The sequence below is a fragment of the Mustela nivalis genome, assembly GCF_964662115.1.
Source record: "Mustela nivalis genome assembly, chromosome: 2".
Classification (NCBI taxonomy): Eukaryota; Metazoa; Chordata; class Mammalia; order Carnivora; family Mustelidae; genus Mustela; species Mustela nivalis.
Genome location: NC_139021.1, coordinates 160,838,421 through 160,860,704, shown reverse-complemented (window position 1 = coordinate 160,860,704; position 22,284 = coordinate 160,838,421). Strand labels below are relative to the sequence as shown.

General features: G+C 40.8%; 1 protein-coding gene across 3 annotated transcripts in view; it reads left to right on the top strand.

The window, feature by feature from the left end:
• The first annotated feature begins 1,732 nt into the window (after positions 1 to 1,732).
• The window catches only part of ARMH3 (armadillo like helical domain containing 3), a 184,172-nt gene continuing 163,620 nt past the window's right edge, over positions 1,733 to 22,284 (top strand). Inside the window, exons 1-5 of one of the 3 annotated variants that reach the window (XM_082722375.1) lie at positions 1,733 to 1,871; positions 15,581 to 15,693; positions 18,708 to 18,764; positions 18,911 to 19,057; positions 20,901 to 21,008. In XM_082722375.1, the coding sequence (XP_082578501.1) occupies positions 1,754 to 1,871; positions 15,581 to 15,693; positions 18,708 to 18,764; positions 18,911 to 19,057; positions 20,901 to 21,008 (543 nt within the window). In that variant the 5' untranslated portion in view covers positions 1,733 to 1,753. Of the gene's footprint in view, positions 1,975 to 15,580; positions 15,694 to 18,707; positions 18,765 to 18,910; positions 19,058 to 20,900; positions 21,009 to 22,284 lie in introns of all 3 variants that reach the window. The other 2 variants (XM_082722373.1, XM_082722374.1) reach the window with 2 other exon arrangements.

The following is a 22,284-nucleotide window of genomic DNA, read 5'->3' as shown; positions in this document are numbered from 1 at the left end:
AACATTTGTTAAAAGGAAATCAGGTATGAGGGTGTCTGGGTGGCTCAGTCCGTTAAACATCTGCCTTTCGCTTAGGTCATGATCTCAGGGTCTTGGGATGGAGCCCCATGTCAGGCTCCCTGTTTAGCGGGGAGTTTGCTTCTCCCTCTCCCTGTGCCCCTCCTCCTCCTCTCTCTCTCTCAAATAAATAAATAAATAAACAAATAAATAAAAGAATCTAGGGGGAAAAAAGGAAATCAGGTATGAAAAGGGGTTTATTCAGGTGGATAGATTTCTAACTGGTGTTCAGGAACTATTGGGGGTTAGTTCAAGATACTTTCCTTTTGCCCCTTCTCACCCTAATATTCTATTAAGGTATACCTTTTTACCACTAATCTCATCTTACATTACTGTGTAAATAGACAAGAAAAAAAAATTTTCCCCCCAAAATAGAACCTGAGCTTCCAGGTCTTTAAGATCACTTTCCTGGGAAGATTTGTCTTCAAAGTCTCCTTCACCTCTTACTAACTCTGGAGCATTAGGCAAGCTATCTAATTACACCTTTTTCTCACCTGTGAAATATTTACTTCATGAAGTCATAAGGATTGAATGACTTGGGGTGCTTGGCTGGCTCAGTTGGTGGAACATGTGACTCTTGATCTCTAGGTTGTAGGTTCAAGACCCACATTTGGTGTAATGATTACTTTTTTTAAAGATTTTATTTATTTATTTGTTAGAGAGAGAGAGAATGTGAAGGAACAAGCAGGGGTAGCAACAAGCAGAGGTAGTAGCAGGCTCCATCCTGAGCAAGGAGGTAGTAGTAGCAGGCTCCCTCCTGAGCAAAGAGCCAGATGCGGGACTCCATCCCAAGACCCTGGGATCCTGACCTAAGCCAAAGACAGACACTTACCCGACTGAGCTACCTAGGCGTCTCTGGTGTAGAGATTACTTAAAAATAAAATCTTAGGGGGAAAAAAAAAAGGATTGAATGACTTTATTCATTCATATACACATGCAGGTGTGCGGACCTTGCACGCGCTCACACAAACACGCACACACACACACACACTGCCCAGCCCTTTTTTAATCTTCCATTTTGCATAGAGAAAACTAAGACGGGGAAGTTACCTGACCAGTTAACACATGGTACTTTACACATAGTAGGCACACAGTAGGTATTTGTTGAATGGATCTGTTTCCTATTTTTATTTATTTGACAGACAGATCACAAGTAGGCAGAGAGGCAGGCAGAAAGAGAGAGGAGGAAACAGGCTCCCCACTGAGCAGAGAGCCCGACGCGGGGCTCCATCCCAAGACCCTGGGATCATGACCGGAACCGAAGGCAGAGCCTTTAACCTACTGAGCCACCCCGGTGCCCCTGTTTCCTATTTTTCATTTACAAAGTTGCAGTAAACATCCTGGAACATACACTTTTTTTTTTTTTTTTTTTTTTTTTTTGGTAAGTGGACTCACCACCAAGCGTGGAGCCCAATGCGGGGCCTGAACTCAGGACACAGAGATCAGACCTGAGGTGAGACCAAGTGTCAAGGTTAACTCTCGGAGCCACCCAGGTGCCCTATGGAACATATACATTTTTATTCCTAGACGTGGAATTGCCCAATTCAGAGTCCGCTGGATTTAAAAGGTGTATATGTATAATTCTCCTATATTTTAAAAAACTGCTATTGCGATTTGCATTCAGGAGACCCTCAAGAGATACATCTTTTTCTAATGGTCTTTCTCGCGGTGCATTTCGGGAGTTGTAGTCCTTGTGATGCTTGCTGGGAACCGTGTTCTAAGCCAGCTTCAGGAAACCGGCGCGGACGTACCTATCACCCAGCGGGCTTTAGGACCCGGCGGGGCACCGTGGGACGGGGGAAGGGTCGGCGGAGGTAGGGAGCGCGTCCGTGAGCCCGAGGAGCTGCGGCGTCGGTGGCGTCGGGAGCGAGCGGGCCCGGGAGCGGCGCGGGTGGTGGAGGAGGAGCCCAGGGCTCGGTAAGCGGCGCCGGCCCGGGCGGGTCTCGGAACCTGGCTAACCCCTGCAGCTCCTGCGGTTTAGGCCTCGGCCCCGAGGCGGCTCTAGGGGCGGGGCCTACGCTCGCCTAGGGGACGACGGTGGTGACGGGGGTGGAGGGGCGGTGAGGAAGGGGGAGAGGGAGGGAAGGAGGACATCTGCTGAGGCGGGCTGAGGCTGCGTGCGTCTGGGAGGCTGGGCCCGGGCGGTGAAGCGGAGCAAGAAGCGTTTTGCTCCTCCAGGGGCCGGTCCTTCCGACCTTCCGGTGCCTGTCGCGGCCTTCCTGCTCCCTGCCGGGGCATCCTGGCGGCCGAGATACTGACCTTTGACCCCAGCATGGGGCTGCTCCCGAAGCCTCAAGCAGTCTCCAGAGCTTCTCTCCCCCGGGTTGTCGCCGCTCCTGGGAGGCCTGCCCAGTCTAGCCTGGCCCTGGGGTGAGGGCTTTGGGCAGGACCTCTGAGAAGGGTTAGATGCAGGCTGGGCCGTTCTTTTGAAGTCTTCTTCAGTGGTCCTGGAAGGGCCCTCAGCCGGCCCCTCTTTTAATTCTCTGACCGCTGGGCTTTAGCCCACCCTATACACAGAATCAGTGAAGCGGCTGTGTTTTCTCGGGGTTACTTGGAGCGAGCCTGGGAAACAAACCTGTTCCCAGGCAGGTGTGGGGAAGAAATAAGAGAACAAGCTGGTTCCCTGGGGAAGGAGCGCTATCAGAGGCCGAGGAGTGCTGCCTCTTGGAGACTGGGGGAGTAGGAACTTGGACCAGACTGGGAAAATGTTATCTGGATCATCATACCCTCCCTAGTTCGTTCTTTGTAGTGGAAGTTTTGAACTTAGTGAGAACGGTTTCTTTGCTATTGTCAGCTCTCAGTGACTTTGTAAACCAGAGCAACTATGGTTTGTGTCCCTGTCCTTAGCCCAAGTTAATTGGGTGTTTCTTAGACTGGACCAGTCTGCACAGTTTTCCTATGTGGAAGCTTTTGGGATAGCAGATCAATCAGTCTTAGAGGAAGGTGGATCCTTCTTGTTACGATTCTAAAGGGGGAATTTCCATTCTTAGTGATTAGGTGAGTCTTTAAGACTTCTTCATTGTATGTTTAAGCATTGTAATTCATTCATTTGTTCAACATTTGTGTGATTAAAAAAAAAACAACCTTGAAAACTGAAAGCATTTATGAAAGTTGGAATCGCACATAGAGTTAAGTTCAAAAATCCATAAAATTTGGAGAAAATACCCAAATCACAAACAGGTCCAGGATATATGAAAGTACACTGTTTATTCAACACACATTTATTGCATATGTACTATGTAACTGGCACTGGAGTTAGAAATATGAGTATCTTTTCTCAAGGACATCAGAGAAATGTATTCATATGAAAATTGTAGTGCTGTGTGTTACCTATCCTTATAAAGGAGTTTATACAATGTGAAGGGAATATTGTCATATGTGGGAGAGTCAGAGATATTTTTGCAGGGAGGAGATACTTGAGTTGGGTTTTGAAGGATGAGTAGGAGCTTGTACAAATAAGACAAGGCATTCCAGTTGAGCACAGCATGCACAAAGGGATGGTAAAAGTGTGAAGAGAAAAAAATAACATGATGTTTAAGTCTCAAAAATTTGTCCCAAACAGGATGTGTGGTGGGAATATTGCCAGGAGGTAAAACCGAAAAGAGGTTAGGGAGCCATTGGAGTTTTTTATGTTAGGGAGTGACAGAAGTGTGGATTAAAGTAATGAGAAATGAAGCAGTGAGAATAATTAGAGTTGTTGCAGTTGACTGAGAGTCTGAATTAAGAGTGCAGTGGGAATGAAGAGGAGGGGAATGGATTTTAGAAGTCTTTCTGAGATGGATGCAACAATGACTTAGTGATGAGGGAGAGAGAGTAGGCTAAGGTTTCTAATTTTTTTTTTTGAAAGATTTTATTTATTTATTTGACAGACAGAGATCACAAGTAGGCAGAGAGGCAGGCAGAGGGAGAGGGAGGGAAGCAGTCATCATGACCTGACTACAAGACACACTGATTATATTAATCCACTGAGCCACCCAGGCACCCCTAAGTTTTCTAATTTGAGAGATTGGGTGAATGGGAATTTCATTGACCAGGATATGGATTAGAAAAATTAGAACAGGGGCACTTTGGTGGCTCAGTGGGTTAAGCCTCTACCTTTGCCTTAGGTCAAGATCTCAGAGTCCTGGGATTGAGCCCCACATCGGGCTCTCTGCTCAGCAGGGAGCCTGCTTCCCCCCTCTCTCTTTGCTTACCTCTCTGCCTACTTGTGATCTCTCTCTCTCTGTCAAATAAATAAATAAAATCTTAAAAAAAAAAAAAATATATATATATATATATATAAAGAAAAATTAGAGCAGGGGTGTCTCGGTGGCTCAGTGGGTTAAGCCTCTACCTTCGGCTCAGGTAATGATATCAGGGTCCTCGGATCAAGCCCCGCATCAGGCTCTCTGCTCAGCCTGCTTCCGCCTCTCTCTCTGCCTCCCTCTCTGCAATCTCTCCCTGTCAAATAAATAAATCTTAGAAAAAAAAAATTAGAGCAGATTTTTAAGGGCTTGAGAGACTATGGAAATAGGTATAAGGGAGATAGTCTGCTATGCTGAGATCAAGTTGCTTGTGAGGTGTGCACACGGAGATACTACTAGGCAGCTGGAAGTCAGGAGGCCTGGTGAGCTTAATTTCATGGGAATAGCTCTAAGTGAAGGCAAATATGAAAAATCCTGGGAAAAATAATGTTTGTTTTGTTTGTTTTTAAGGAAGAATCAGAATATGTACTTCTGAACAATGAGCTTCTCAAGGCAGGGACCATAACTTAGTAATTTTGGGGCCCCTTTTTACCTTGTACTGTGGCTGTGCTATTATAAAGTTTGATAAATGTTAGTTTGTAAGGTTGCAGTTACCTTTTGGGCTTTCTTTAAGAAGATTATGGGAGTCTGTCTTAGAAATTTCATTTTATACTTAGGTGGTATTCATGAGGCTTGTATGGTTCAACAGGAAAGGAAATGAAGAAGCTATGAGTGACATTTTGCTGCTTGAGGAAGTTCAGGGCTTGAACAGGAGATAGACAGTATTAATTTAAAGGAGGCTTCTGCTCATTGAGAAGAGGATCTTACAATGAATTCTCATTTTGGGAGATGTCAGAAAAATGTGATTTTCAATCAAAGTTGCCTGAAATCCTGTCAGTTTGGAGTTGGTTCCTCCTTATGAAGGTGCAAGTGCATTCCATCTTGTATAAAATAATTTGAAAGGGAAGCTGAGGTAGTCATGTTTATTTAAACCTCTTCAGCTGTATTATTAGTTAGTGCAAGTAGGCAGACTCAGTAGATTCTGTTGGGACTGGCTTGAATTCTCTTCTGTGAAGCTACTTCATCTCTAGTAGATGAAGACGATGGCTGATACCCTAGAGTAAGGATTGGCAAATTCCTGGTTTTGTCCGTTTACAGCTTAGTCTTGGGAAAGCCCCTGAATTACTTCCACTTTCAACTATAGGCTAAACACCCCCTTTGAGTTGAGCCCTTTTCAGAGGACATGTAAGATGAGGATGCTGCCCCATAGTGGCTCACGTACCTACTGAATCAGGCTGGTTCTGTCCTAGTAATTAGAAAATAGAAATGGTGCTTGTCAGACAGTGCCCTGAGTTGACTGACTTTTCCTGGATAAAGTGGGAAAGTTGATATTATGGATATCAGTTTGGAATTTCCACAGAATTTTAACTGAATCTGGATTTTAAATATTTTGTAGGTCAACACCTGATTTTTTGCACTAATGGGGTATTCTGATAGGGAAAAGTGCTACCAGAGAGAAAGATTTGTGGCTGTTTTACTTTGGGCAAAGTGAAATCCTCATTGTAAAGTCATGGTAATAGTGCCTACTTTATCTGTTGTTGTAAAGATTAAATGCAGTATATTTAAAGCATTTAAAGAACAGTGCTAAGTGTATAGTGAATATTCAGTAGTGTTATTTATTATATAGCACCTTGATTGGGAGGCTGTGCTTGGAGGAATGAGTGATAAATTCTATCTCCAGAACTTAAAAAAAAGAAAAGTGATAGCACAAGAGGATTGTGGCCTACCCATAAAGGGAATTCAAAGAGATGGCTTCATGAGTGCAGGCCTCATTCTGTTCGCATTTCAGAGATAGGAGAGACTGGAGTACCTAGCTCTAAAAATCCATTAAAATGGAAAGACGTTGTATGCTTTTTTAGAACCAGTGTGTGGGGTGGAATCTGTGGAACCTGGGTCCCTATGAGAGAAGCTTTTGTCAAGGAATCATGTGAAACAGTAGGATGTGAATCCAGCAAGTAACCTGAATCCTTGGGCCTCCAAAAAGGAAGGGGCATATTAGGAACTAGTTTGAGAAGTTAAGGGCTAGGGTTTGGAAGTAGAAACACCCTGCCTTCTCTTAAATGCTTATAGTGCTAGTATTTACTTCCAGGGAGTGTATATGCCTTGCAGAAGAACTTAGGGAGCAGGTAACTTCTGCCTAAGAATTTTACACACACACACACACACACACACACACACACACACACACACACGACTTGTAGGAGAGCCAGAGCAGGAGATATTTCTGGTTTTATAAACATATTGCTTCCTCTTGTGTATTGGGTGAGTAGCCAGTGATCAGACAATGATGATATTTGACTCACCCACAGCTTCTGGGCAGATAGGATTTTCATCTTCTTCACTAAGCATTGTGGATTAATATAGTCAGTGTGTCTTGTAATGATCTTTCACAGATGGACAAACTGAGGCTAAGACCCTAAGGGAAGGGATGCCATTAGTGAGTTAATATGGGAAGAATGAACTGGGAGTAGGTGAGTGTTGTTCCAGTGACTTTCTAGAGGTGACAAATTTTATTTATCCTCTCAAAATTGTCTTATGTCTTCTTCTCATGTTCCTTTCAAAGCATTTGGTGAGTTTGGGGCTTTAATGAGTACTTTGCAAACTTTAGTGAGCATCAGAATGACTTGGGGGAAGGGTTTTGCAATCTCAGTGCTGTTGACATATTGGGCCAGATAATTCTTTGATGTGGAAACTGTCCAGTGCATTGTAGAATGTTTAGCAGCATCCTTGACCTCTGTTAGATGCCAGCAGTATTTCCTTTACCAGTTGTGATGGCCAAAAATGTCTCTGGCCACTGATATTCCCTGGATGGCAAAATTGCCACAGTTGAAAACCACTGATCTGGGGTGCTTATTAAAAATCTAGACCTAGGGGCGCCTGGGTGGCTCAGTGGGTTAAAGCCTCTGCCTTCGGCTCAGGTCATGATCCCAGCGTCCTGGGATCGAGCCCCACATCGGGCTCTCTGCTCAGCAGGGAGCCTGCTTCCTCCTCTCTCTCTGCTTACTTGTAATCTCTGTCTGTCAAATAAATAAATAAAATCTTAAAAAAATAATAAAATAAAAAAAAAATAAAAATCTAGACCTTGGGGCACCTGGGTGGCTTAGTCATTAAGTGTCTACCTTACTGCTCAGATCATGATCCCAGGGTCCTGGGACTGAGCCCTGCATCAGGCTCTCTGCTTGGCAGAAAGCCTGCTTCTTCCTCTCCCATTTCCCCGGCTTGTGTTCCCTCTCTCGTGTGTCTCTCCCTGTCAAATAAATAAAATAAATAAACAAACAATAAATAATAATAATAATAATAAATAAATAAATAAATAAAATCTTAAGGGGAAAAAAAAATCTAGACCCTTGGTGTCAACTATCCTCACAAACAACGGCAACAACAACAACAACAAAACAAATGTAGACCCCTAGTCCTTATCTTGAAAAGTCTGTTTCAGTAGTGGGGAAAGGGGGCTTAGGGATCTATCTGTATTTGCAGGCACCTCAGGAGATTCTGCAACAATTGATCACAGCTCTGTGATGGGAAAGCATAATCTGTCCTAAGCTCAGGGCTGTACAGATTTATCCTTGACTTACTCTCCCTTCATCTCTCTGTCTTACTGTATCTTTCCATTCATTATGAAATTCTGGTGGAGAATTACCCTCAGAGCACCGGCTAAGCCCAGTTAAAATATTATCAATTAAATCTTGTAGATTGTGGATATCAGTGTATTTCAGCTGTTTTTGTTTTTTTTTTTTAATTATCGTATTGGATACATCTATCAACTTTCTAGACAGATTCCTCTCCAGTGTTTTCTTCCGAGTTTTCTACCATTCCATTCACTTGTATAGCACTTTACCATTATCAATATTTATATACACATGTGTGTGTCACACATGCATGTGCAACTTTTACTATTTACTGTGGCACCTCTACCCACTGGCAGACTAGTGTGTTGAAACTCAAGATATCTGGACATCCCAGAGTTTGTTCATTAAGGCCAGTGAGTACATATTCTTCGTCCTCACTTACCTGGAACCTGATTGTGGTTTCTCTGCAGAGCTTCTGCCTTGTTTATGTGTAGGTCACACCACTTCTGCCCTCCTCCTCTGCCTTTTGAGAGACAGTATAGTACAGTGGTTAAGAAGAGAGACACTAGGGGCCCCTGGGTAGCTCAGTCAGTTAAGCTTTTGACTCTCTTTTTTTTTTTTTAAGTTTTTTTTTTTGAACAGAGAGACCGATCACAAGTAGGCAGAGAGGCAGGCAGAGAAAGAGGAGGAAGCAGGCTCCCAGCTGAGCAGAAAGTCCGGTGAGGGGCTCAATCCCAGGACCCTGGGATCATGACCTGAGCCGAAGGCAGAGGCTTAACCCATTGAGCCACCCAGGCGCCCCTCTGCTTCCTTTGTAAAGTTTCTGGATCATAGGTCTGTGAGGATAAAATCAATATATATGAAATGCTTAGAATGGTGCCTGGTGCATAGTAAGTGCTAAGCAAGTGTTCTCTACTTTTTAAAAAGATTTTATTTATTTATTTGAAAGAGGGAGAGAGAGGGAGAGGGCGCATGTGTGCAAGTTGAGGGGGTCCGAGGGAGGAAGATAGGCAGACTCCCCATGCTCAGCGCTGAGCACGAGCCCACCTGGGGCTCAATCCCACATTCCTGGGATCATGAGCTGAGCCTAAATAGAGAGTCACCCACGTGCCCCTAATTGTTGTTTTTGATTGGTGTCCTGAGTGTACAAGTCAGGATTCCTACTAGCCTCTGTACTAGTATTCTGCATGAGTGCTGTTAATTTTCATGTATGTATGAATGTGCTGGCTTTTTAAAATTTTTTTTATTTTTTTAATTTTTTAAAAAAGATTTTATTTATTTATTTGACAGATCACAAGGAGGCAGAGAGGCAGGTGGGGGGTGGGGGAAGCAGGCTCCCTGCTGAGCAGAGAGCCTGATGCGGGGCTCGATCCCAGGACCCTGGGATCATGACCAGAGCCGAAGGCAGAGGCTTTAACCCACTGAGTCATCCAGGCGCCCCAATTTTTATTTTTAAAATTTTTAAAATTTTTTTATTAACATATAATGTATTATTAGCCCCAGGGGTACAGGTCTGTGAGTCGCCAGGTTTACACACTTCATAGCACTCACCATAGCACATACCTTCCCCAATGTCCATAACCCAACCACCCTCTCCCTACCCCTCTCCCCCGTGGCTTTTTCTTTTAGATTGAGGAATAGCTTATGTAATGTAAAGTGTACAACTTGATGAATTTTTTTTTTTTACTCATTTGTGTGTAGATCTACTGCAATCAATATACAAGATGTTTTCAGTATCTAAGAAGCCTTCCTGTGTTCCTTCCCACTCATCTCCCCACAGGGTAACCAGTATTCCAACCTCTATCACCATAGATTAATTTTGCTGTCTTTGAACTACATATAATTGGAATCATTTGTTTATACTTTTTTCTTTCAGAGGTTTTTATTCAACATCTATGAAATTTATTAATTTTTTTTAGTAAGTTCTTTTAAATTTCTGGGTAAAAAAGCTCATTCTGGGTAATACTTTATTATATGAATATGTTATCTTCCTACTCTGCTAATGGACATTTGAATTCTCTTTATGTAAGAAAAAAAACTCACACAAACATGAAATGCCCACTTTAAAAAATTTTATGAGGGCGCCTGGGTGGCTCAGTGGGTTAAGCCGCTGCCTTTGGCTCAGGTTATGATCTCAGGGTCCTGGGATCGAGTCCCACCTCGGGCTCTCTGCTCAGCAGGGAGCCTGCTTCCTCCTCTCTCTCTCTGCCTGCCTCTCTGCCTACTTGTGATCTCTCTCTATCAAATAAATAAATAAAATCTTTAAAAAAAAAAAAAAGAAATGTAAATGCCAGAGTGCCTACAGTATGAACATTCCTTTTCTGAAATGTCATAAAAATTTTTTTTTAAGATTTTATTTATTTATTTGACAGAGAGAGATCACAAGTAGGCAGAGAGGCAGGCAGAGAGAGAGGAAGGGAAGCAGGCTCCCCGCTGAGCGGAGAGCCCGATATGGGACTCGATCCCAGGACCCTGAGATCATGACCTGAGCCGAAGGCAGCGGCTTAACCCACTGAGCCACCCAGGTGCCCGACATTTACGTTTCTTGAACATGCCAAGTATGTTCAAATCTTGAAGCCTTTGCATTTGCTATTCCCTCTATCTGAAACACCTTTCCTGAGACTTTCACATGGCTCTTTCCTTTCTTTTATTCTGATCTGCTCACCTATCCCTTATCTTAATGGCCTACTCTAATCTCCGAGTCTATTGTAGTCCCCCTAGATAGTTTGTCTTCAAGGTACTTGTCACTGGCTCCACTTGTTTGTTGTCTTTCCCCCCTCTAGAATGAAAACTCTGTGAATGCAGAAATCTTATCTGTCTTGTTCATTGCTGTATCCCTAGCCCTTAGCACTGAACAGGTGCTCAGTAAGTACCTAGGGAGTGAATGTATCCCTGACCTATGCATGATTTCTTCTAGGTCATGGGCACACTTGTTTTTACTCATTTTCTTTTTTTTTTTATTTTCTTCTCATTTTTCTTATGTATTAGGTGGAATGTTTTAGGATGTTTATTTCAGCATCTACCTATAGTGTTTTGGAGCCTCCCTGACAGTGAAGAGAGGGTGATAACTTGATAGTAGTCCATTATCAGTATGAACCTAGAGCCATTAAACACAGGCCATTAAATTTGGAAGCCTACGGAAAGCTATCCATGGCTTTTTTATTCCCTGGTTTCTTGAGATATAATTGATAGAACTTCGATATATAAATTCAAGGTATAAAATGTGATGCTCTGATACACATGAAATGATTACCATGATAAGGTTCGTTAACACATTCATCCATCACCTCACGTAAGTGTATTCATGTTGTTCCGAATGGCAGGATTTCCTTCCTTTTTGTGGCTAAATAATATTCCATTGCATGTGTCTGCCACATTTTCCTATCCATTCATCCGTTGATAGACACTTAGGTTGTTGCCAAATCTTGGCTATTGTGAATAGTGCTGCAGTGAACATCAGGCTGCATGCAGATATGTCTTCAAGACAGTGATTTCATTTCCTTTGGATATATACACAGAGGTGGGACTGCTGGATCATATCATAGTTTTATTTTTAATATTTTGAGGAACCTCTATACTGTTTTCTGTAGTGACTGAACCAATTTACATTCCCAGCAGTGCACAGAGTCTCCCTTTTCTGTATATCCTTACCACTGGTTCCCTGGCAAGTTGAAGCCCAGGGAAGGAAAGAAAACTAAAGTTTATATATGAGTGTATAAGAATTGGGACTAAAACCCAAGATGTTTTGTTTTTAGATTTATCATAGACATACATCAGTGTATAAGGTATATAGGATGATGGTTTTATTTACATATATTGTGAATTGATTACCTCAGTTGGTTTTGTTAATATCTATCATCTCATATAGATAAAATACCAAGACTTTTGGTAGATTAACTATTAACTCTAGAAATTAGAGTGAATTTCTATTAAATTAATTTTATTTATTTATTTATTTATTTGAGAGAGAGAGAGAGAGCACGAGAGGAGAGAGGTCAGTGGGAGAAGCAGACTCCCTGCCGAGCAGGAAGCCTGATGTGGGACTCGATCCCAGGACTCCAGGATCGTGACCTGAGCCGAAGGCAGTCGCTTAACCAACTGAGCCACCCAGGCGCCCCTAAATTAATTTTCTGATACTAGAGTTGGCATGTACTGTGTTGTGTTCAAGAAGACAATAAATGAATAGCTAAATATAACTAGCATTTCTTGCATATTAGACATTGGAAGTGTTTGGCTTTAGGTTTTAAAATCTTGGAGCACCTGGGTGGTTCAGTCAGTTAAGCATCCATCTTTGGCTCAGGTCATGGTCCCAGGGCCCCACTGCACACTCCCAGCTCAGCCTGCTTCTCCCTCTCCCTCTGCGTGCTGTCTCCCCACTCCCTACCGTGCTCTCTCTCTTAAATAAATAAAATATTAAAAAAAAAATCTCAATATTTGGTTATTTTATCCTGAAGGGATATGAAGTGATGTGGATTTACGACATTTGTGGCTGGATTGCCTAAAGATATTCTTAAAAAGATGTGTGACTTGAGTCTTTCAGAGAGTTGTGCAGCAGGTCATGGGACCAGCAGTCTCTGAGGTTTAGGAATAAAAGACTTCATTGATTTACCATTGGGTTGGGAGGATTTGAAACCATTCCTAAGTTGGATGGTAGTTGAAATTAGTATTGGTATGTTGCCTGATTCTCTTTTATACTTTGCCTATTAAATCTTATTTCTGAGAAACTGTGTTAAAGTCTAAGATGACATTTCTGTGGGATTACTGTGGCTTGCTCTATTTGCTTCTTTGCCAGAAGGATTTAAAATCCCGGATCACAGAAGTCATAGTGTAGTCATAGAATGCTTCTTTTCCTTTCTCATGGTACCATAACATTTTCTTTGTGCTTTTACTCTGTTTCTCATGACTTGCCTTGTGCTGTGGGGTTATTATTTGTCTGTCTCTGCCAGTAGATTGTGAGAGGATCAGGTCTGTCGTTTCCTCTTTGTAACCCCATAGTGCCTAAACCACTGCTTTACAACTTCTAGGTGTTTCATATGTATTGGTGGTATTTCAGTGATGCTGAGAGGATAATTCAATAGTATGTCTAGTTCAGTCTCCTTGTTTTATGTGTAAGGAAACTAGGAAGCACAGTGACTTACTCAGTGTCCTGTATTCTAGTCTCATCTGCTGGTTGGTTGGTCCATTATGCCTTGCTGCTCCTTAGCTGCTCCTCATTTTCTTCAAAGAGGAGGGTTGTGAAAGAGGAGAAAAACCCTGGAGGACATAGATTACACTGTCGTTACTGACGTGCTCTACTAGTCAGATATTTTACTTCTAGATTTAAGAGCAGAGGCTGAATTTCTGAAGTCCCCCCAAAAACTTTTAGGGGTTCTGCATTTAGTCCACCATCCTCCCAACACTTTTCTGTGTTCCACGGGTAGAAGTGCTGGCAGGAGGAGGAGACTATGTTGTTAGTTTCCAGTCACATTTCAGACATGCTTGGGTGGTAAATTCCAGTTGCCTCTGATGATGACATAGAGTAATGAGATGAGGCCTTTGGTTGAATTTCCCCCTGTTCCAAATGGAGGGAGAGTGATGAAAATAATTTAACTTCTTAGGAAACTTGGTACTTTGGATTGGAATTTTTTTTTTCCCCACTCTCCTATTCCCTTTTGCTTATTAGAAAGTATTGATTCTGAAATAGGGAAAGTGAGTTTATTAGATTTGGGATGGACATTGATTAGCTGTAACCCAATTATAAATCCTCAGAGGGGCCTGTTTGTAAACAGGTGCTTTTCACATCCAGGAACTCAGAGTTCCTGCTATTCTTGCTAATCAACTGGTTGAAGCTGAACACATGAAAGATCTATATCCACTAAACTTAGAATTGCATTGCATTTGATTTATTTTAATGGGTCCTGTTGATTTCCAATTTATTTTCCCCCCATAAGGATATCTTCCTCTTGACAGCCTATTTAAAAGACACAGGAATGTTTTGAACGGAGGCTGTATTTCATGCTTTAAGGCAAAACCTTGATCAATATAGTATAAATTGCCCCAAAGCATCTTCTCTTTCTCTTTTTTGTTTTTGTTGTTATTTTTTTCCTTCAGTTTTCTCTGGACCATAATGGAATTTGAGGACTCAGTGAGGCCTTGATAGAGACAGATCTTAATAAAATTTTAGGTCACAGTTAGGACTTTTCAGGTCCTACCCCCCTTATTTCAAAATCAGTCAGTGATGAGCATACACTGAGCCTATACCCTGAGCCAAGTGCTTATAGAAAAAGAATAAGATGTAGTTCCTGTGCTAAAGATGCTTCATATCTAGTTGGAGAAATTTTCTGTGATTTGTATTTTTTTGTGCTCAAAGGTAAATCTCATTTTTGGCTATATATATTAAAGAAAGACAGTGTCTGAGATACAATTTTTTACACTATTTTTTTTAAAGATTTTATTTATTTATTTGACAGAAAGAGATCACAAGTAGACAGAGAAGCAGGCAGAGAGAGAGAGGGAAGCAGGCTCCCTGCTGAGCAGAGAGCCGGATGCGGGACTCAATCCCAGGACCCTGGGATCATGACCTGAGCCAAAGGCAGTGGCTTAACCCACTGAGCCACCCAGGCACCCAATCTTTTACACTGTTAGATGCATCTCTTCCTTAAATAAAATTTTAATTTTGATTTGAAAGATAGCACATATTTTCCAAAAGTCATTGAACAAAATTAATTTTATTCTGTTGCTTTGGATTTTTCTGGAAGTAAAAATCAGGCTCCTTGCTACTGTGCATACTTGCCGTTGGGTGAGATTAAGTTTCACAACTAGAGCCTAGAATTTAAGAGAGATGGGAATTTTGTCAACAGTAGAAAGAATCTGGGAAGTGAGGGGAAATGTGTAAATCCAAAGTGGAGACCTATGGGATTTCAAGTTCTCAGTTGTAAAAAATTGAAATTCCTTGAAACAAGATGGGAAATTTGGGCATGATTCATGGAATTACTTTCATATAGAATTGAAAAATACACTGAGGTTTAATCTGCAATACTGTTATAAATATATATAATTAGATCTGAAAGAAGTATATTGTTATATTGGGTTATTTTGAAATCAGATTTAATTTTTGTTCTTATAACTGCTATTTTCTGCCTTGGGTCTCTTTCCAGAGGAATTTCTGAAGACAGTCAAGTGCAGTGTGATTTATGAGGCAGTGAAGGCCAAGTACTTTGCAGTGATGAGGGCCTTCTTACTTTGGGGAAATCAATGGAGCACATCAGTCTGCAGCACACTTCCTGCCTTAATGGTCCTAAGCTCAATCAATACTTGAAATTTAACTTCACCATCAGTCTGTGGGCAGTGTGTGCTTTGCAGCCTTCCTTCCATCAACCTCAAATATATAGCCAGATCTATTATAGATGGAGCTAGTTACACTTTCCTTCTTGGTTTTGGATCTGCTGTAAGCCTTGTCTACTGGCATGTTTTAAAGATGTAAAATGTGTTTTGCTGTAGGCCAAGTAATGATTTAAGCCTTGAAATTACCTGGTCAGGGATGGGGTGTTGGACAGATGCACAAGATGTATTACATGGTTGTTTATCATTTTTCTCCTTCCTAAAAAATTTCCCATTGAGAGCTTTTCGACAGACTATCCAGCATCTAGGAGAGCTTTTATAGCACTGATTGTGGCTTTCTTTTCACAGATTCTTTAACCATGGCACAGGTGGAGAAACGAGGAGGTTTGCTCCGGAAATCTTCAGCCTCCAAAAAGCCACTGAAGGAAAAAGTGGTGCTGATGTATGATGAGATCTTTATGGTAAGGCCTGGAGCTCTGACAATTCTGCACAGCTTGACTCCTTAGCTTCTTGTTCCAAAATGAGAAATAAGCTCATCCTCGCCTGCTAAATTTCAGTTCTTCAGAGGTAGAAAGAGAGAACAAGGGTGAGAGTGAGTGTGAGCTCTCTTATGATCGAAATTATGATCATGTATTAATAATTATAGATTGTTCTTTTTTTGTTGTTGTTTAAGATTATGTTTATTTTTTTGACAGAGAGAAAGAGATTACAAGTAGACAGAGCAGCAGGCAGAGGCAGGGTTGGGGGGAAGCAGGCTCCCTGCTGAGCAGAGTGCTCAATACCAGGACCCTGAGATCATGACCCAGGCCAAAGGCAGAGGCTTAACCCACTGAGCCAGCCGGGTGCCCCTAGATTGTTGTTCTTATAGATTGTTGCCATGAGCTCAGTAAAACAATTGAAAGAGGGAGGAAAGATTGGAAAGCTTTTGTTTCTGAGTATCTTTAAGAAAGACTTGTCTTCTGTATGATCTAACATAAGGACTCTTCTATCTTAGATGTTCCTTGAAGTTCCTTTTGGCCCTAGAATTCTGTGATTCAAATATTTTTAAAAGATGAAGTATTATATTCCATCTCAAGTTGTTAGTGGACAGAACAATTGCTTAGTCTATCATATTCTCCAATTATATAAGATAACTGACAAGTTATTAGTAATTAATTATTAGATTGGATTGAGGCTTTCTTTGGGTCTTCATAACTTCTGATTGACCATGGTCCAAGCCTTTGTTGTGAAATCTACCCTTTCAGGGAGGGTTAGAGTAATTATATACCCTATAGGGGTACTTACCTTCTGAAATTCTGATCATAACTAGTGCATGTAAAACGGAATAATACTTATAAAAAAGTTACCATGTTTTGAATTTCTACTATGTGCCTGGCATCTAAGTGCATCAGTAAGTACATTAATTCTGACAAGAATGCTGCAAGAGCGCCATGTTTTCACATGTGCCATGTAAAGAGCATTTTATAGATGAGTAAACTGGGGATCGTAGCTGGAAGCTGATGGAGTCATGGTTTGAACCTTAGTGTTTGACTCAAGGCCCCTTACTTGTTCAGCTTTGCCACATGGCCCAGAATAAAGAATGCAATCAAGTAAAACCTTTAACTCTTGGAAAGCTTTATAGATAGAGTTTGATATGCAAAAAATTAATACAGAATTGCACAGGTCATTACAGGTGGTTATATAGAGAAAATGAATGGGTACTTAGATCCTGTTAGGGCTCTTTCTGTGTTAAGTAAGGTTGGTATGCATGGGACTATTGATTGAGTGAGCTTTGAGGATGGGAAGTGCCAACCCATGAGTAGTCTGAGTTTCATATATACATAACAACCTGACATAGAAATGTGAGAATCAAGGTGTGCCTGCATGGTACAGTCGGCCAGGCGTCCAACTCTTGGTTTTGGCTTGGGGCTGTGAGAGCAAGCCCCGCGTTGGGCTCCGCATTCAGCCTGGAGTCTGCTTAAGACTCTTGTCTCCCTCTGCTTCTTCCCACTGTGCTCTCTCTCAAATTAATAAATTAAAAAAAAAAAAAAGTGTGAGAGTCAAAGTGTGAGTGTGACCCCTCCTAGGAGAAAGAGGTAAAAAAAAATCACTGAAGGAGCATCTTTTGAGAAGGCCAGAAATGTTGCTTCTCTGTGTCATTCTCAGATAAAAATCCTGAAGAGATTCCTAGTATAGTATTTTCTTACTAGATCAAGAGTTCTTAACTAATGAAGATATTAGTTCTTGGTAGTACTTTTATTTATTGTTTATTTTGGTAGTAATTTTAAAAGGTCAACTTAAGGGTGATAGTGGGTGATTGACCTACTGGTTTTATGTTATTAGCCTTCCTCTAAAGTAGGATTTCTTGTTTTATTTTGCTCCTTAAACAGAAGCCTTTGACTCTTTAGAATTTCTGTTTGAAAATTATTGCTGAGAAGATTTGTATCTTAGCACTATAATTTTGTTAACCTTTTAGACTGATTCGAATTAAGGAAAGAATATTAAAAGCTCTGTGCAGAGAACTAAAGGCATACAGGAGGCCGAGTAGCAGCAGTCAACACAGGATGTTGTAAACCATGGCAGTATTGATAATGTGGTCTAGGTTTTGGCTCCTGTACTGGTGTAAATAACTTTGTGGATCCTCTTTCCTAAAAGAAGGATACTTTTTTTTTTTTTTAAGATTTTATTTATTTATTTGATAGAGAGGGAGAGAGTATAAGTTGGGGGAGGGGCAGAGGGAGAAGCAAGCAGGAGCCTGACACAATGGGAGCTCAATCCCAGGACCCTAGGATCATGACCTGAGCTGAAGGCAGACACTTAACTGACTGAGCTACCCAGGTGTCCCAGCTAAAAGGAGGATACTCATAACATCTACCATACCTGGCTGTCTGGGCCATTGTATTTCATGTATGTGAAAGGGCTTTGAAGACCCTACAGAGAGTGATGGGGACATGTCATAATGTGACTATCTTATTCAGATGGTTTTGTTCACTTCTTGCTAGAAGATAAAGATTTGAGGGAGATTCTTTGAGCCATTATTTAACGTTTGGCACAGGGAATATATATCTATGCACAGTGTCTTCCATTTTGGAGAAAAAAGCCTCTGAAACTGTTGTACCCTATTATAACAGTATAGAATGAACAAGCATTTTGAAAGTTAATTTTGAAAGGTAATGTTGATGTATAAGTGACCCTTTCAGATGTATTCTTTTTTTTTTTTTTTTAAGATTTATTTATTTACTTGAGGGAGATAGAGAGCGCACTTGTGTGAGCTGGGGTGGAGCAGAGGGAGAGGGAAAGAAAATCCCAAGCAGACTCCCCACCCAGTGTGGAACCTGAGATAGGGCTCTATCCTACTACTCTGAGATCATGACCTGAGCTGAAACTGAGAGTTGGACGCTCAAGTGGCTGAACCACCCAGGCGCCCCTTTCAGATGTATTCTTAATGCTTCAGTGTTAGCTGGCAATATTGAACCTGCTTGTTTTCTCGTTTCAGACAGAAGACCCGAGTAAGTGCAGTCCTCGATTTTGGGAGGAGCTCTTCCTTATGAAGGTAAACTTGATGGTATCTCTGGATTTTCTTGGTAATTGAAGTTGCTTTCTCATATGTTCTAGGTGCTACACTAAAAATGCACTCACATTAAATACAGTTCAATAAAAATGTTACTAAAAATAACACCCTTACCCTTTCCTTGGTAGGTGAATTTGGATTACCTAGAAGGCAAGCTGGAATCTCTTGATGGTGAGGAGTTAATGAAGATCAAGGATAATATTAATTGCTTATTTCAACACTGCATCCAGGCTCTCGGAGAGGAACATCCAATTCGAGTTGTCAATGCATTGCAGGTACAAGGTTGGGAGACTAGGGATGTTTTTTTAATAGGGGAAAGGAATTGTAACACGTGTGTTGGGACCTGAGGAACCTTAAGTTGCCCTTAGGTATCAAGTTCTTTTTGTTTGTTTTGTTTTGTTTTCCTTTCAGTCATAAACATCTATGCCATGTTTGTTTAGCCATCTTACTGGTTAAACAAATTGACAGTTATACTAGTAATCTTTTCCATTTATATAATTTTATCTAATGCCAGGGCAGCTTGACAGAAATCTTATGATTATTTGAGGAAAGGAAGTGATAGAGGGGAAGCTATGAGTCATGGATGGTCTACAGCAAAAATCAGAAGAGATTCTTAATATAGTATTTTCTTACTAGATCAGGAGTTCTTAATCTGAGGTTTCAAGGAGTCCTTGACTCGCAGAAGCTATATGTAATATTTTATGTGTGTGGGTACATTTTTTCTGAAAAGAGAGCTTTCATCAGATTTTCAAAAGGGTCTGTAACTTAGAAAACATTAAGAATCGTTGTTCTTATGCTAAGTGGCATGGTCACTGAATAATTATTTCCCGAAAGACAGTTATGTGCCAAACATTGGGTTGATGGGGATACATTATAGGGTTCTTGAAAGCAAAGACTTTGGTAGTTTCTTCCTAGCATGTAGGACAGTGTCTGGTAAATACTCAGCATTTTAGAAGCAAATTTTTAATGAAGGAATGATGAGCAAAATTTCTGAAGTTTATAGAATAGTAGGTCCAGTGTAGCCTAGATCAGGCTGAGTAGCTAGGTCAGTGATTGGCAAGTGGCAAGCTTAGAATATGAAGAATCCATGACAACATAAAAGATTTTAGTGGAACTTTTGATACTTTGGGTTTAAATTTCTAACTTACGAATTGGGTAAATCACAAGCCCCAGTTTTCTCATCAGTAGATTGTAGAAATTATCAATTGAACTGATGTCCCAGAAAGAAGGACTTTGCATTTTGGGCATCTCAGTTGTAGGGGCTCACTGAAAGCTGAAATGAAAGTTGGAAATTATGCTTCCTATAATTGCAGTGACTCACTGTGTGGGCATGAATGGTAAACTGTTTTTAATTCATTGGAAATAAACTGGCATTAAGTCACTTGGTGACCCATAAAAATACAGTACATTGTTGTAATGGCTTGCATTATTATAATGAGGCTTAAGCTTTAACAAGGTTTCAAACACTATTCTTGGAGTATTAACAAAGTTCCAGGGACTATTCCAGGTGCTTTACGGTGTTAATTCACGTAGTTTTTACAACATCCCTATTAGATGGTTGCTGTTATTGTCATTCCCATTTTATAGATGAAAAAACTGAGGCACGAAAAGTTAACTAATTTGTCTGGGATTACACAGCTAGTCAGTAGTGGATGGGGAGTATAAAGAATTTTAGTTTTGAAGCAATTGGTCATTATATGGAAATAACTTTTGTAGTTATTAAAAAATACTAAAAATTATCAATTATTATGTAAATACTAGAATTAATGTTAAATAAAGGAAAGCTCCACCAATCACATGACTCAAACTCAAGAACTGTTTTTATTTTTGAATTCACCTTCCAATCTCTGTTTGCAATGCAGTTTTTGAAAAGAGGATGAGGCCAAAAAAAACAGCAAAAAAAGAGGATGATAGCAGTTTCAATTGCTATTCCTTTTTTCATTTTTGGATTTTGCACATAGTAAGACTCAGACAGTTTTGGAGCTGAGAGTGACAGAGCAATTGAATGTCAGCTGTGTAAGGAGGAGGTTCTGAGGTTGCAGTTGAGGTAGCAGATCCAGTGCCCTTCATGTTTTAAGACTTCTCTCTACAAAAGAATTCTTTCTCTAATCTCTGCAGACCTTGTGTGCACTCATTCGAGGAGTCCATCAAAAGAATAAATCTACCTCTGGGTTTGACATTATCAACATGCTGATGGGCTTTGACAAGGCAGAGTTGTGCATGAAGGTGAGGCATAAGTTGCAGATGTGCCTGTGGATGGCTGCTTCTGACAGCTGTTCATGGATACCATCTGCAGACAGTTACTGTACTAGACGATTTGCACTCAGGTAGATACAAATGGTTGAATTTGTTCTTGAATTTGTATATTTTTGTTTTACAGATATGGTTTGTCTGAATAAGAAGAGTTGAAATTCAAATGTAGATTGAAATATCCTTCCCCTGCAGGATAAAGACTGAGTGGTTTATTTTTTGATTTAAAGCATACATTTTTTTAAAAATATAACCTTTAATTGCAGGGGTTCCTGGGTGGCTCAGTTACTAAGCATCTGCCTTCGGCTCAGGACATGATTTCAGGGTCCTGGGATCGAGCCCCACATCAGGCTCCATGCTTGGTGGGAAACCTGCTTCTCCCTCTCCCACTCCACCTGCTTGTGTACTCTCTCTCACTGGGTCTCTCTCTGTCAAATAAATAAATAAAATCTTAAAAACAAACAAAAATAAATATAACCCTTAATTGCAAATGGATATATAATATTTTTTACATTTATTTGCAAACAAGATCTCTTTGCTTACTTATTTTTTTAAAAGATTTTATGTGTTTATTTGGCAGAGAGATAGAGCACAAGTAGGCAGAGCATCAGGCAGAGGGAGAGGGAGAAGCAGGCTCTCTGCTGAGGAAGGAGCCCAACATGAGGCTCCATTCCAGAACCCCGGGATCATGACCCAGGCTGAAGGTAGCTGCTCAACTGATGGAGCCACCCAGCGCCCCATGCTCATATATTCTTAAAAACATTTAGGAACTCAAATAAAATATAACAAGGGAAATATAATATACAAGGGTAACTTTAGTTCTAAACTTAAGTTTTCTTACTTAACACAGTGACTTTATCCGAATTTTTATTTCTATTGTTTGACACTTTAAAAAAAAAGCTTTATTGATACATAATTCACACCGACAGTTCACCCTTTTAAAGTGTAATAATTCAGTGGGTTTCTTTTTGTTTTTTGTGTGTGTGGTTTTTTGTTTTGTTTTTTTTAGAGTTTATATTTACGTAATCTGTATACCCAGTGTGGGTCTTGAGCTCACAATCCAAAGATCAAGAGTCACATGCTCTACCAACTGAACTAGCCAGGTGCCCCTCATTCAGTGGCTTTTAGTATCTCCACGGGGTTGTACAACCATCACCTCTGTTAATTTTGGAACGTTTTTATCACTCCAAAAAGAAAACATGTACCCATTAGCAGTCATTCTCCATCCCCCTTCTCTCCAGCCCCTGTCAAC